This window comes from Odontesthes bonariensis, chromosome 9 (assembly GCF_027942865.1).
Source record: "Odontesthes bonariensis isolate fOdoBon6 chromosome 9, fOdoBon6.hap1, whole genome shotgun sequence".
Lineage (NCBI taxonomy): Eukaryota > Metazoa > Chordata > Actinopteri > Atheriniformes > Atherinopsidae > Odontesthes > Odontesthes bonariensis.
The window spans coordinates 5621436-5635903 of NC_134514.1; the positions used below are offsets into that span (position 1 = coordinate 5621436).

At 40.7% G+C, this 14468-nt stretch overlaps 1 protein-coding gene across 7 annotated transcripts in view; it reads left to right on the forward strand.

Moving 5' to 3' along the window:
• caln1 (calneuron 1) overlaps positions 1-11904 on the forward strand; it is a 97465-nt gene extending 85561 nt beyond the window's left edge. For 2 of the 7 annotated variants that reach the window (XM_075472837.1, XM_075472836.1), the window contains exon 6: positions 6240-11904. In XM_075472837.1, coding sequence (XP_075328952.1) covers positions 6240-6367 — 128 coding nt within the window. In that variant the 3' untranslated portion in view covers positions 6368-11904. The remainder of the gene's footprint in view (positions 1-6239) is intronic. The other 5 variants (XR_012770287.1, XR_012770283.1, XR_012770284.1 and 2 more) reach the window with 5 other exon arrangements.
• The last annotated feature ends 2564 nt before the right edge of the window (positions 11905-14468 follow it).

Consider the following 14468-nt stretch of genomic DNA (forward strand, 5'->3'; position numbering starts at 1 on the left):
CCACCCGATGATATACAGTTATTTGAAAAAGGTCAGAACATAAGGGCATTGTAGAAAATTGTCTGGTTCTTACGAGGTCATAAATCCGGGCAAATATAACCTCAGATGAACGATTAACGGCGAAATGCTGAAACAGAGTGAGAGAAACTAAGTACACCCTTAGCAGACATCAGCAAAGATCCATCAATCTGGGAATGGTTACGTACGGAAGCCCAGAGCGGACGTGGTACGAAATAAACTTTTTTCTGATGGTTTTCTTGAGATGACAAGATAATTATGGCGTTATCTCGAGATAACGAGTTAATTTACCGATGGTTTTCGAGGCCACGAGATGACTATCTTTTCTTGAATGCTCATGATCAGTTTCTCAGTGTTCTTAAAGCCTTTCCAAGAACGGACTCGAGCTGAAAATGTCAGATTTTGGAGAACCCGACATAGATCAACGCATCAGATTTTACTTCTGTCGAGGTCTAACAGGCTGAAACTGCAGTTTTTGTCTTGTAGAGATAACTTTCATTAGCCTGGCGACGCCATCCTACGTACTTCCGCCCAAAGATTTTGGCTCCGCACATAGTCTGGCCAAATCCCCCTACCTCGGTTCGCTCAGTGTTTTGCCAATCAGCAAACAATTGCGAGTGGTGACGCAGAAGTCACGCGCGGAGTCCATTGTAGTCCATATAATTGTAGTTCAACCGCAGCGGAAATAAACATGGCGACGGAAGAACGCTAGAAGCTATCCATGAAGTTGTCTCAACTCTGGAGAGCATTACACAATTAAAACAAGAGCAAGAGGAATGCCTCGTCAATTTTGTTAGTGGCAAGGATGTCGTAGCTCTCCTTCCAACTGGCTTTGGGAAAAGTTTGATTTATCAAATGGTACCGGTATAATGAAAGCGGATGTGGGAAGCGTGATTCGCGAGCTAGAGCCTCGCGAGAGTAAGCATGAACCTCGGCGCATAACCTACGTCCTTTCTAAACATTACTGATTGGTTAAGGGAACTTAACTTAAAATGGGAGCTCAACTTTCCTCACAGAACATCAGAAAAAAGAGGAAGAGTTTAGGCAGGACAATGGCTGTGTTCGAAACCGCATACTACTCCCACTACTCATTCTAACTCTGTGAGTTAGTGTGCGAGTTTGAGTAAGCGAAAGTTCCCGGATGCATACTAGATTCTCCGAAATGTTGGGTATGCATCATGAGGTTACTACTCATACTCAAACTACCCAAGATGCAACGTAACGTGACGTCGCCGATCGTCATTTCCTGTCAAAACGGCAGTTTTAAGCTAGCTACAACGAGGGTAGGTTCACTTCCTGTTTTCAAAACAAAAGCACCAATTGTATGGTAATGGCTTTCCCTATGATAAAAGCCAACGGGTATTTTATTTTGTGAAAATAACCGGAAGTGCGTTGCTCACTGCGGCTAGCTTTAGCAGCGCCGAATTCGTGGGAACAAAATTGTAAACAGCCGGTATTTTGTCAGATTTTCAACACGTTGGGGATCTAAACGACTACTTTCTCTCCTGAAAATGTTTCAAATGTTGCTAAAGTTTACAGAGTTTAGAGCTTAAGTGAAATCAGCTTTAGGCCGGCTGATTTCGGCTCGGGCAAGAGCGAAATGCATTGTGGGTAAACGCTCTGCACACTGTCTGATCGATGAGTATGTAGTATGGAAGTATGTGGTTTCGAACACAGCCAATGTCTTTTGTCACAGATGTTCCTCCCCCATAAAAGAATGTACAGAAACCGAAAAAGAAAACAAAAGTTCCACCTGACTAGTCTTATAAATGTCATAAAAACAATTAAAAACAATAATTTTAGCCAAATTAACCCTCGTTGTTCAATGAAAGGGGGGTAAAGATCGGTAAAAATGGGTACACCTTTGCCAGAAATACATATAAACACATATAAACAGGGGCGGACTAGGGAGAAAAAGTGGCCTCGAAACTCGTTATCTCGAGAAAACGATCATTGTTTTCTCAAACCATCAGAAAAAGGTTTATACGTACCACGTCTGCTCTCGGTTTCCGTAGTTACGAGGTCATTCCCAAACTATTTTAGACGTTTAGATATAATAATGCACAGCAGCGTGTTTGGAGGAAGCCAAACACAGCATGTAGTTACAGACTTTGGTGAAAAGTCTCTCATTATGTACGTTGATGGACCCTGGAATAATGTAACTGAGCCAAAGCTCGTCAACTAATAACGCTGCCTTGGTCTCATTAGAAAGAAAGATGTTGCGCTTTCTGTCCTGCTTTCCACATAATCATTAGAACAGCAGTCAGGAAGCGGTTTTGATGACTTCAGTACCTCCTGAATTATAAGTTAAAAATAGGCGAGTGGGAGCAGAGTGGCTGGAGGTCGTTGGCCCGGCTGCTTTAATTACCGTGGGCTGCTAAAATCATCTCAGCTGCCGGCTGTAGGGCAGGAGGCCCGCTGTCGTCTCATTGTGCATTTCTACAATAATCTTCAGTTCAACGTGAAGAATCTGATGGCATCAGTGTGAATTTGATGGGCTGAAGTGGACTTTACTGCCAGGTGTCTTAATTTCTGTTTAGAGAGCAGAAATAAATTAGATCAAATGTTTCTGATATTTTTCGTCTGAACGTAGTTTTACTTTGTTGGTGTCGACAAATTTATTAGAAACACCTGCAACTCAGCAAAAAACTGAAAATCAAACCACAAAGGTATATTTTATTGCAAGGATACTTTATTAGACTACATTAGTTTAAGATTTTGTGGTGAACAGAGTGAGACGTGGAGCGGTTCAGTCAGATTCACACGTATCTATTTGTCTAATTTAACTTCTGAACAATGGATCTGTGGAGACGGGACTGATGTTTTGATGTTTTGACTTTTAGCTTAAATTCAAGTTGTTTGACAAAGATATTGAATAAACTGTTGAGGAATTGCAACCATTCTAACACAGTAATGGGCAGAGATGGGACCAAGTCACACATGTGCAAGTCTCAAGTAAGTCTCAAGTCTTAGCTTTCAAGTCCCAAGTAATTTTTTCTTGGTCAAGTCAAGTCACCTTATTATTGCAATTTTACCTGCAGAATCTGATCTTAATAAAGTGAAAAGAAAAGATATAAGTAACTGTCAGTAAACATCATTGGCCAATGTGTCCAACCTGTCCACCCCGTATCATATCAAGCTAACGTTAGCTAACTACCGACTAGGCTAACAGGATAATATTAGCTAATTTGACGAGCACTTACTGCTCAGAATGGATCTTAAAATGACGAATAAAGTTCGAAGTTATGCTAGATGCTTAACACTCAAGTCATTCAAGTCATCGTGTCTCAAGTCAAGTAAAGTGCCGAGTCTTTAACTTCCAAGTCCGAGTCGAGTCTCAAGTCTTTTATTTTTTGTCAAGTCAAGTCACAAGTCATCAAAACAGCAACTTGAGTCGACTTGAGTCCAAGTCACAGTGACTTGAGTCCCCATCTGGTAATGGGAAAGGCGAACATAATTTCCAGATTTTTAAAAAAGAAGATCCCGTCTTACAGCAAATCTCAGGGATGCCGATGTAAACCCAGGTTGCTGAGTTGCTGCATCTTCCCTTTTCTCTCTAATATTAGTCATTTTTCTACCTGATTTCTTTGGCTGTTAATATTTTACCCTTGAGGGATCTACATTATTGAATTTCAGCTTATTTACAATTTTCTGATGTTTTCAACCACATAATTAAGACGGATTGTTGAAGCCGTTACAGATATATGATCACCGAGCCGCTTCCATTGTGGAATTGACTCATTATTATTTCGACTCTTCTTTTCATGGCCCATATTTACAGTTAAAATAGAAAAAATAAGCTATTGTGCTTCTTTCGCAGTCTGTTTGGGGCCATTATCGACCTGTTTTGTTTCCCACTATCCCGTCATCTCGCAGTGTTTGGCTTATGCGAGCAAACTCATCTCATCCTCCTGCTTCTGTCAGAACTCGTGTTATGAGTGTATGCCAGGATGTGGCCTGGATGCAGCACATGAACAGCAGAGTCAGTCCTGTGCCGTGAAACCCTACGTCGGGAACATCGGGAGCGTTTGGGAACATCTGTCTCTCCAGTCGTTGGGTGTGTAATGCACTGTTGGCTCTGTCTGGACCACGTTGGCGTTTTTTCTCAGTTGATTTAACATATTGAATGGATGTTGGTTCTGGCTTCAGGCTGAACAGCCAGTCAGTCTGATTGCCTGATTGGCAGCGAAATAAATAAGCACTGTATGTTCATTTGACATTAACTGTAAATGCATTGATAAAAGCATGAAGCTACAAAGCAATACATATGTCTTAGTTTAAATTAGAATTAGTTTTTTTTTAAACCCCCTAACACCAGAATATTTATTGAATACTGAAAATAGGACTAAAAGTGGCTCAACTTTTTATGAAAAATGATGTTTTCTTTACATTTTTTACTCCATTCTACACTGCAAAGTTATTTCCTTTCATGCAGGGATTGATTATAAGTTCTCGGCAGCAGTCCTAGTTTCACTTTGCAGTGAACTGAACTGCTGCTGTGTCCAGACGTTGGCAACTTGAGGAGTTACAGCAGGGGGGGCGTATATATGTCAGTTTGCTGGATATAGCCTTTAAAGGCTTCATGCAGTTCAGTGGCCCTTCAGTGTGATAAAGACTAGAGTAAAAGTCTCCCCCTTAAAAAAAGAAGCAATGTCGCAGCAGTCGAAGAAGCCACAGACCTTAAAGGGATAGTTCGCCTCTTTTGACATGAAGCTGTATGACATCCCATATCAGCAATATCATTTATGAACATTTTCTTACCCCCCGCTGCGTCCTGTGAGCCGAGTTCCAGCCTCGTTTTGGCGTTGATGAAGGTAGTCCGGCTAGTTGGCTGGGGTTTAAAAAATAAAGCGTGATACGAAGGGAGAGAAAATAGCGCCAAGCGATTGTGAAGTCTGACTTTTTCCTGGAGAACGATTTTGTGATGCAAATGTATTACTCTTTTGAACGCATATTGTTTTGAGAAGCAAAACGCTTTATTTTTTTAAACCCCAGCCAACTAGCCGGACTACCTTCATCAACGCCAAAACGAGGCTGGAACTCTGCTCACAGGACGCAGCAGGGGGTAAGAAGATGTTCATAAATGATGTTGCTGATATGGGATGTCATACAGCTTCATGTCAAAAGAGGCGAACTATCCCTTTAAACTTAACATGATTCACCTTTGCAACTCATAAAATACTAACAGTGGTCCACAAAAAATTGTGCTTTTACCAAGTTTTCTTTACATCGTTGCTCACACAGATGCATCTTCGGATGGTTAGGGACCAGAATTACTGTAAATGTGTCAATTCTGTCTGACAGAAAACAACAGCATAAAGCTTAAAGATTAGCATAATGCTGTACGGCTGCCAGGTTAATTGGACGTTTATATAGAAATCTGCGTGCTCCTGCCCCTCTCTGCCCCTCACTGCTGGTAGCTTCCCAGCAACCCTCTGATCACTCTGATGAGATCCAGAGCAGAGCTGTCAACTCTGCCCGGCAACACAAATGTGAGATCACACCTCGAGTCGATTTCCTTTGATCCCAACCGCAGTGAAGTGTATTCCAGTCACACTTCAAAGTGTATTTATGAATAAAAGTTAGATGATTTTAAAAATGTTGTGCAGAAGTTCTGCAGCTCGTCTCATCCATCACTGCTGAAATGTTTCAGCTCCACCAGTAATACGTGGAATTAACTTTTGACTCGCTGAGTAAACATTTCTCACACTGGAAAAAATCTAAATCTTACCAAGTATATTTGTCTCAATGAGTACACTTGATATAAGACACAACTGCCTAACAAGTACCATTTCAGCCAGATATAGGGACTTGTTTGAAGACAATACATCTGGAATATCTTGTTAAATGAAAAAGTCTTGAAAACAAATTGTTTTGAGTCATATTTCACATGAAACAAGCTTTTTTTTTTTCATTTGAAGAGGTTTCTAAGCTAATTTCAAGATCACTTTTTACTCAAAAGTCCTAAATATCAGATTTTATTTCAAGAAATCTTGACAAGCCAATTTTCAGTCGTTCCATTGGCAGATTTTTTTTGCTTATTTCAAGCAAAAACGTCTTGTATTTGTTGTTTTTTCACTTATTTTTGGAGGGGCATTTTTTCCAGTGCAGCATAAATAAACCACTAAAAATGTGCTTTGAATCTCTATTATATTCCTCATCTTGGCACAGACATTTGTTTCAGATTTATTTTCTTATCTCTAATCTTATTTCTCTTTCAGTTCACCCCTCAAAGAAAAACCGCCAGACGTGTGTGAGGAAGAGCCTCATCTGCGCCTTCGCCATGGCATTCATCATCAGCGTCATGCTCATCGCAGCCAATCAGATGCTGAGGAACGGCATGGAGTAGCTGGACCCCACTGGGAGCAAGCCAGTCTGCATGTGCATGCCAGTGGGGTGAGGACATGTCCCAGTCGGTAGGAAAAGAACCACAAGGAATAACAATGAAATTATCGTTTTTAAAACAGTGCTTTTAGTTTTTTTTCAAACTAGAGGCACGTCTCCACCCGACATCCAATAAAAACCATGAAGCCAGCATGAGGAGTCGTGCAGGACTCCTCCCCCTTTACTCCTACATCGACTCTCAAGGGCTGACATACATACAACCCACCGTTGTCTCCGTTTCCCTGATGCAATAAAAGTGTTTTTAAACGAAAAAAAAGAAAAAAAAAGTGCAGGAGTTGAGAGCTGCTCGCTTTTCCAGCAGGCGAGATGTGACGTCGGTTTGCTAATCTGTCGCCCACCAGGAGTCTGATGAGCTACCGGGGCTTCCGTCTGGGCCCCAGGAGGGAAGGAGGGGGAAAAAACCCACACTCTTATTATATTTCCTGAAAGGTTGTTGGCGGAGCGTTGAGCCACCGCTGAGGCAGAAGGATCTGTACGCATGAGGCTGGAGCTCCCAGCTCTGCTGGCTGGCATGAGGTGCTGGCCTCACCTCATCAGCCTCACAAACCAAGCAGTGAAGTGAGTAGAGCGTCAGATGCTAACTGTAGGCCTGTGTTTTGCTGCTTGATATTTATGAAGGGACTGTGGAAATATGACTTTTTATTTTTTTCCTCCTCGTGGACACTTGTGGGTGAACTCTCTGCAGAAAGCAAACCCCCCCCCCCCCCCCCCCCCTCCCCCTCTTTGATGCGTCTCATTAACATCTGAGTCAGTTTGTGATTTCCCAGTTTCAGTTTGCAACCTCTGGAGGGACAGGTGTGAGCTGGTGGCATTCAGCCGGGTCTTAATGTGTAAGTGGTAAAAGCACAGATGATGGGTTCAGAGAAATGTTTTTCAGCTGGAAAAATTTGGATTGCAGCTTCTAATCTTGGGCTGTGTTCGAAACCGCATACTACATACTACATACTACATACTACATACTTCCATACTACATACTACATACTGCATACTACATACTACATACTGCATACTACATACTACATACTTGCAAACTGCATACTGCATACTACATACTACATACTTCCATACTACATACTGCATACTACATACTACATACTACATACTGCATACTACATACTACATACTTGCAAACTGCATACTACATACTACATACTTCCATACTACATACTACATACTGCATACTACATACTTGCAAACCGCATACTACATACTACATACTACATACTTCCATACTACATACTACATACTGCATACTACATACTACATACTTCCATACTACATACTGCATACTACATACTACATACTACATACTGCATACTACATACTACATACTTCCATACTACATACTGCATACTACATACTACATACTTGCAAACTGCATACTTCCATTCTGCATACTACATACTACATACTTCCATACTACATACTACATACTTCCATACTACATACTTCCATACTACATACTTCCATTCTGCATACTACATACTTCCATTCTGCATACTACATACTTCCATACTACATACTGCATACTACATACTACATACTTCCATACTACATACTTCCATTCTGCATACTACATACTACATACTTCCATACTACATACTACATACTGCATACTACATACTACATACTACATACTTGCAAACTGCATACTTCCATTCTGCATACTGATCGATCAGACAGTATGCAGAGGGTTTACCCACAATGCATTTCGCTCCTGCCCGAGCCGAAATCAGCCGGCCTGAAGCTGATTTCGCTTAAGTTCTAAACTCTGTAAACTTTAGCAACATTTGAAACATTTTCAGGAGAGAAAGTAGTCGTTTAGATCCCCAACGTGTTGAAAATCTGACAAAATACCGGCTGTTTACAATTTTGTTCCCACGAATTCGGCGCTACTAAAGCTAGCCGCAGTGAGCAACGCACTTCCTGTTATTTTCACAAAATAAAATACCCGTTGCCTTTTATCATAGGGAAAACCATTACGATACAATTGGTGCTTTTGTTTTGAAAACAGGAAGTGAACCTACCCTCGTTGTAGCTAGCTTGAAACTGCCGTTTTGACAGGAAAGCATCTTGGGTAGTTTGAGTATGAGTAGTAACCTCAAGGCAAGGCAATTTTATTTGTAGAGCACAATTCAAAGTGCTTCACAGCTACATAAAATCACAAGAAGGGAATAAAATCATTAAAAAGTATATATATATATATATAGCAATTAATTAATTTAAAAGTGGAGTGCAGATAAAATACTTTCAGATGTCATGATCATCTTATGATGCATACCCAACATTTCGGCGAATCTAGTATGCATCCGGGAACTTCTCGCTTACTCAAACTCGCATACTAACTCAAAAAGTTAGTAGGAGTAGTGGGAGTAGTAGGAGAAGTATGCGGTTTCGAACACAGCCTCGTGTTTTTGTGTGCTGGGGCTGTGATACTCTCTGGCCTCTTGGTAGAGTTCAACCTTGCATGTTGTTAAATTCAGCTTGTGCTCTTCAGTCATGACGGATCGGTACCAAACCCGATCATATAACTCGTGTTTTTCTGTAAATTTCCTGCTGTTAAGCTGAGCTGTATTAGTGACACCACCAGTCAGTCATGAGAAAACACAAAAACAAACCAAATTTACTTGAAAACAGATGACATCACCCCCAGACGAGTATTTCTGAACACTGTTGAAGTGTTTAAGGATTTTTCTTTTTTTGCCAAAGGTCCAGTGTGGAAGTTCTGAGGACATCTGTCTTGGATTGCGGGTTGCAACCAGCTGAATTCCTTCCACTTCATTTGGGTCCAGATTACGAAGACATTTTATTTTTCACACAAATCTACAATAAAGAAAAGACGTTTCTGGTTAACTGCGTTGTGTTCCTACACTAAATGTTGGGCTCATCACAACCCGCATCCCTGTTTGTTGTCCATATCGTTGCTCTTAGAACTAATCAAAAAATAATTCTTAAACTTTAAACTTCCAATATGTAAATTATAAGTAGGGATTCACTGATTGTGAAACTTTATCCTCTTTAGAAATGATACTTATTTCAGCTCGTTATCACAACACCTTTGAATGAGCGCAAATTCTTTCACACAAATGTATTAACCAGCATTTTAATATAACTTTTCATGGAAAACATTCTACATTCAAAAATCCCTTTTAGCCTTTTAAATCATTACCTACTTTTTAGAACTTAAATGGCTCAACAAAATAATCTTTTAAAAATCAATAACCTGCTATGGAACTATGCTGCCACCTATTGACTAATGACTTAATTGCAGCTGCTATGTGATGCCAACCGATATTAGCTTCTTATATCTGTGCATCCCTGATTATAAGATGCTCAAAGTCAACTCTGTGTTTGATCTTTAATTTCATTACCCCCCCCCCCCTAAAACAACAATACTCCATCAGTTGTTTGTTCATTCAGGCATAAATGACCGATAATTACTTTCACAGAATATAAAACGTTTCGTGGTTGTGGAGGAAACTGCACGTGGTGACGGTGACACGGTACAAAAACTGTATTTCAGGCCTATAAGTCATGTTATACCCAACCGTAGTCGTCATAGCATGTCGTCAAGGCAACCAGCAACATGGTGTATATTACAGTGATGGTTGCATTGTTAGATTCATGTATTTCAGCCCTTTCTATCATCATTTTCTAACTAATAAAAAAGTTTTGATTTGAACCATAACTAAGTAAAGTTAGTGCTTAGTTTTTTAGTCAAATTATGTCGTGTTGTTGGATTTTAATAACCACGCAGTCTCCTATCAGCCTTTGTTGGTTACATAGCTGAAATAATTTGTCAGTTTATCAACAATTTTGGTAATTCCTTCATGATTTTAGCTCCTTTTTTTAAGATAAAATAACAGAAGGTTGTTGCATTTCTCCATTGTCAGCATTTACTTATTTTTGTGGATCACTGAACTCTGGAAATATGATAGATTAAAGTCTCTTCAGGCCAAATGTGACTGATTGAGGGACAGAAGAAAATAAGGAGTGTAGTTATATGCACACCCCACATGTTACAGGTTGGAGATGGTGTTTTAACCTATTTCTGTGTGCATAGGTTTAAATAAGTTGGGACAAACTGCAATAACTCTTGGGGTGTACAAACTTTCAGCACACTATCATTCAAAGACGCACTTTGACAGGCTCGGTATCTGCTGAGGTTGGCTCTGAACTCCTGCATCCGAGCGTATAAACTCCACCAGAGGTCGGAGTCGCCCTTATTATCAAGTGCATGTGATCAAGTCGGTGTCTCCTGTAAATACTGTAACCCCACGTCTAAAGTGTGTGTTTAGGTGTGCAGTATCTGTGTGTGTGTGTGTGTGTGCATGATCGTCAGGGCTCTCTGATGCAGGGAAGGAGCTCAGCAGGCAGAGAGCCGGCTGCTTCCTCACAAACGTGGAAGACGCAGGCGGTAAAATGCCCGTTCTGTTTCACTCTCAACCCTCTTGCCAAAGCCATAGAACTCTGCAGAGGTGAACCAGACGACACATTGTGAAGTGTTCACGGGGTTTTCACGCGGAAGCACGAGAACATTTGGGCATTTTCTTTGGCAGAAAACGTGTTTGTCATGTTGAATCTGTTGTTTTTTTGCACCGTGTCCGTCATCCATTCCAATGAAACGACGGAGAGGGTTGTAGGTTTGTACAATAGCGCCATCTAGAGGTGGCGTAGGCTCACAATGCTGTTGTCTCATCTGTGATTTATGTATTTTTCACTCTGTTAAAAATGAAACTCCACAATGTCTGGAAAATGTTGATATTAAGTGTTAAAAAACAACAACTTTTATGTAAAATAAAACCTCTGCCAACAGTGCAGGTAGAGCAGCACTCGTATGCGAACACATATTTAAATGGTGTATTTAATGGGATCATTTCTTGCCTGTGGCAGAAAAAGTCATTTTAAACCTGTAAAAGGTTTTATTCACCTATGATTAGTCATTGTTATATTGTGGGGACTGAATGAGAGCAAATGCAGTCTGTAGTTGACACTGGTTTCATTTTCTTTTCCTTTTAAACTTAAGATTACCTTTTTATTTCCAACTTGTCCGTGCTGCTTTATAGTGGTTAACTGGAGACCTATTTCATCAAGAGGGACTTTGTCTTTTAAATTTCGATTCTTATTTGATGTTTTTTGGGGATCTGAATTACAGTTTTGCTGTAATCAAACTGTTCTCCCCCTGCAGAACGACTGCATGTATGTCTCCAACACTGAAGTAGATTTCTCTTCAGTAGCATGGTGGTTAGATCCCACTTTTTATTTTATATTTTTGTTATGTAACTTTGTACATAGTTAATAAGACGGCATATCTATTAGACAAGCACACACTATACTTTGCACGTGCGATATTTAAACGTAGAGAATGACTTTCAGTTGTACTATTTATTTGAGACATAATAATTATGTTATTGTAAATATGGAAACCTGTATAAAAATCAAAGGATAAAGAATTGTTGCAATAAAAAATCTTTCTTAAAATAGAGGTTTATGTGTTACTTTGACGTTGGACTTGTTAACGATCTCCTGGATTTCTCCTGTTGGCTCCTGTGTGATCTTCAAGAACACCTTGGGCTCATCTCATTTGTTAAATTCCTGCTCCCTCGACTTCTCTCTCCAGGTCCTCCTTTTTGTTTCCCGAAAATTGTCCACAGCCAAATATTTTGTCGGTTCCTAAAGTGATATTCGAAGGAAAGAGGAGCCGATGATGGAGGCCTGCCAGAGAAGCTACAAGTGAGGATGCACCGGTGTGGCCATGACATGGTTCAAAAGAGTAATACATTTGCATCACAAAATGGTTCTCCAGGAAAAAGTCAGACCTCACAATCGCTTGGCCCTATTTTCTCTCCCTTTGAACGCATATTGTTTTGAGAAGCAAAACGCTTTATTTTTTAAGCCCCAGCCAACTAGCCGGACTACTTTCGTCAACACCAAAACGAGGCTGGAACTCGGCTCACAGGACGCAGCAGGGGGTAAGAAGATGTTCATAAATGATATTGCTAATATGGGATGTCATACAGCTTCATGTCAAAAGAGGCAAACTATCCCTTTAAAGAGAGAAATGGACACAGTGAAATTGAATAAACGGAGAGTATAGACCGTCGGGGTCGTGTAACCATTGTAATGGTCATTTCTGTGATGTCATAGTTTAAGGACATCTGTTTATATTGTATCATTTTACACCCAATGGAGTGTAAAGAGAGACGAGATTTGAACCATCAATTGTAGCTGAGCAGTAAAGACCAGAGAAGGGAGGCAGCGGCACATGAAGCCTGATGAGATGAGTGACGGGTGTGCACGATCCAGGGTCCGGTCCTGGGCTGTGGCAGCAACATATCACACCTACAGTCATGATAAACCCAACAATCAAACTCTTAAATGGCGTCTTTCCAGTTTCTATACCTGTTGAATTCAATTCAGGGCTGCAGGAGGAGCTGGATCCTACCCCAGCTGCCACTGGGCGAGAGGCAGGTACACAAACCCCGGATGAATCTATAGAACTGATACCTATAGGTCTCTGTTTATTTGCACCATTTAATCTGATGCCAATCACAGGCCTGTCTACATTTATCTTTTTACGCCAACCACCCAATCATCTTTATATGAGTGGATAGACTCACCTGCTCTGTTTGAATGTGCATTGGTTTAATTGTACTGTGTCTATATTTGTAACCACCAGATGGCAGCATTGAGCACTGAGCTAATGTATGGATTCAGTACTGTGAGCGCACAGTGGATCCAGTCGGTCGTAGCAGCATAATCTGGTGTAAAACTGTACTGATGTGCCATCAGGATATCTTGTGTTGGTTTCTGACCATTCAGTCCTCTCAGAAGGCAAACACCTTATCAAGCTGATGTGATAGATTCCGTCCAAATAACATGCAAACATTTTGGTGCAAATATTAAAGTAAGGTTAAGTAAAGTTGCTTGGAACTGAAAGATGAAAGCCAGATTGGCTCAGCAATGCTCAGCCATGGCTGTGAGCCATCTGCTGCAGGACTCCTGTTCCTCTTGTCTCTGAAAATGTTGCATCACAAGTGATATTCAGTTGTTCTGTTGCTATTACGTCCAACAATCTTTGTTAGCTTTTTAAGCAGACTGCCACACTGTATCCAGAACCCACGGAGCAGGGAGCAAGCTGACGGCTGCAGTGAAGCTGACTGGAAGTAAGTGTCATATGGCACCAGTGATGACACGATCAAGTTCGTAAGCGCTGATTCCTCTGTCCTACTATCAGCTTTCATTATATGCCTACAGGTAGAACACTGCTGGTTATGATGATGCTCTGCATATGGAAGCCAAAAGAGACTTAAAAGAGGATTTTTCTACAAAAACAGAATAAACAACTGCAATTATTTTGATTTACTAGAACTTTGTTGGTTTTTTTCTAAGTTAAAATCTACAAAACTAAAATGTTCTGCCCTTAGGTTTTCAATCTTACACCTGACTGGCTTAGAAAACTCTCACGTTTACTTCATCACTGCATTGTTCTAACTGTTGAGTAACATTTAGAAGGAATTTAACCAACATGCCAGGAGACGGTGAGCAGACCTGTCATCCAGAGTCTGATCAGCATTCATTCAGACTGGCGTTAACATTCAGGCGCTGTCCTTCAGCGGCGCTCTGCACTATCCAGCTCTCTGCTAGAAACAGGGCCTTGTGCTCCCAGCAGGCTCCTCCTGTTGCATTTACATCTTAAGCATTTAACCGACGCTTCACCCAGAGCAGCTTAGTGTGAGTAAGCGGTGGGAGTGCAACAACTAATTCATGGATGAATGGCTGGAATCCATAACGTTCCATTCATAAGACTTAAATGTTACGCCACCTGGCTGCCTCAGGTGTTGCAGTGTCATATTTAGGCGAACTGCTTTGTTAAGTTCAACTTTCCTATTTTTGGAGATTATTTTGAGGTCTAATCTCACAGTTTCATGCAAAAAAACCCATAAAAATCTGTGGAACTAAAGAGAGTGCAGCAAAGTAGTTCTTTGCAGGGTCTAAAATTGGAAATGTTGTCTTTTACCATTTAAGGTAATAGAATAGTAATG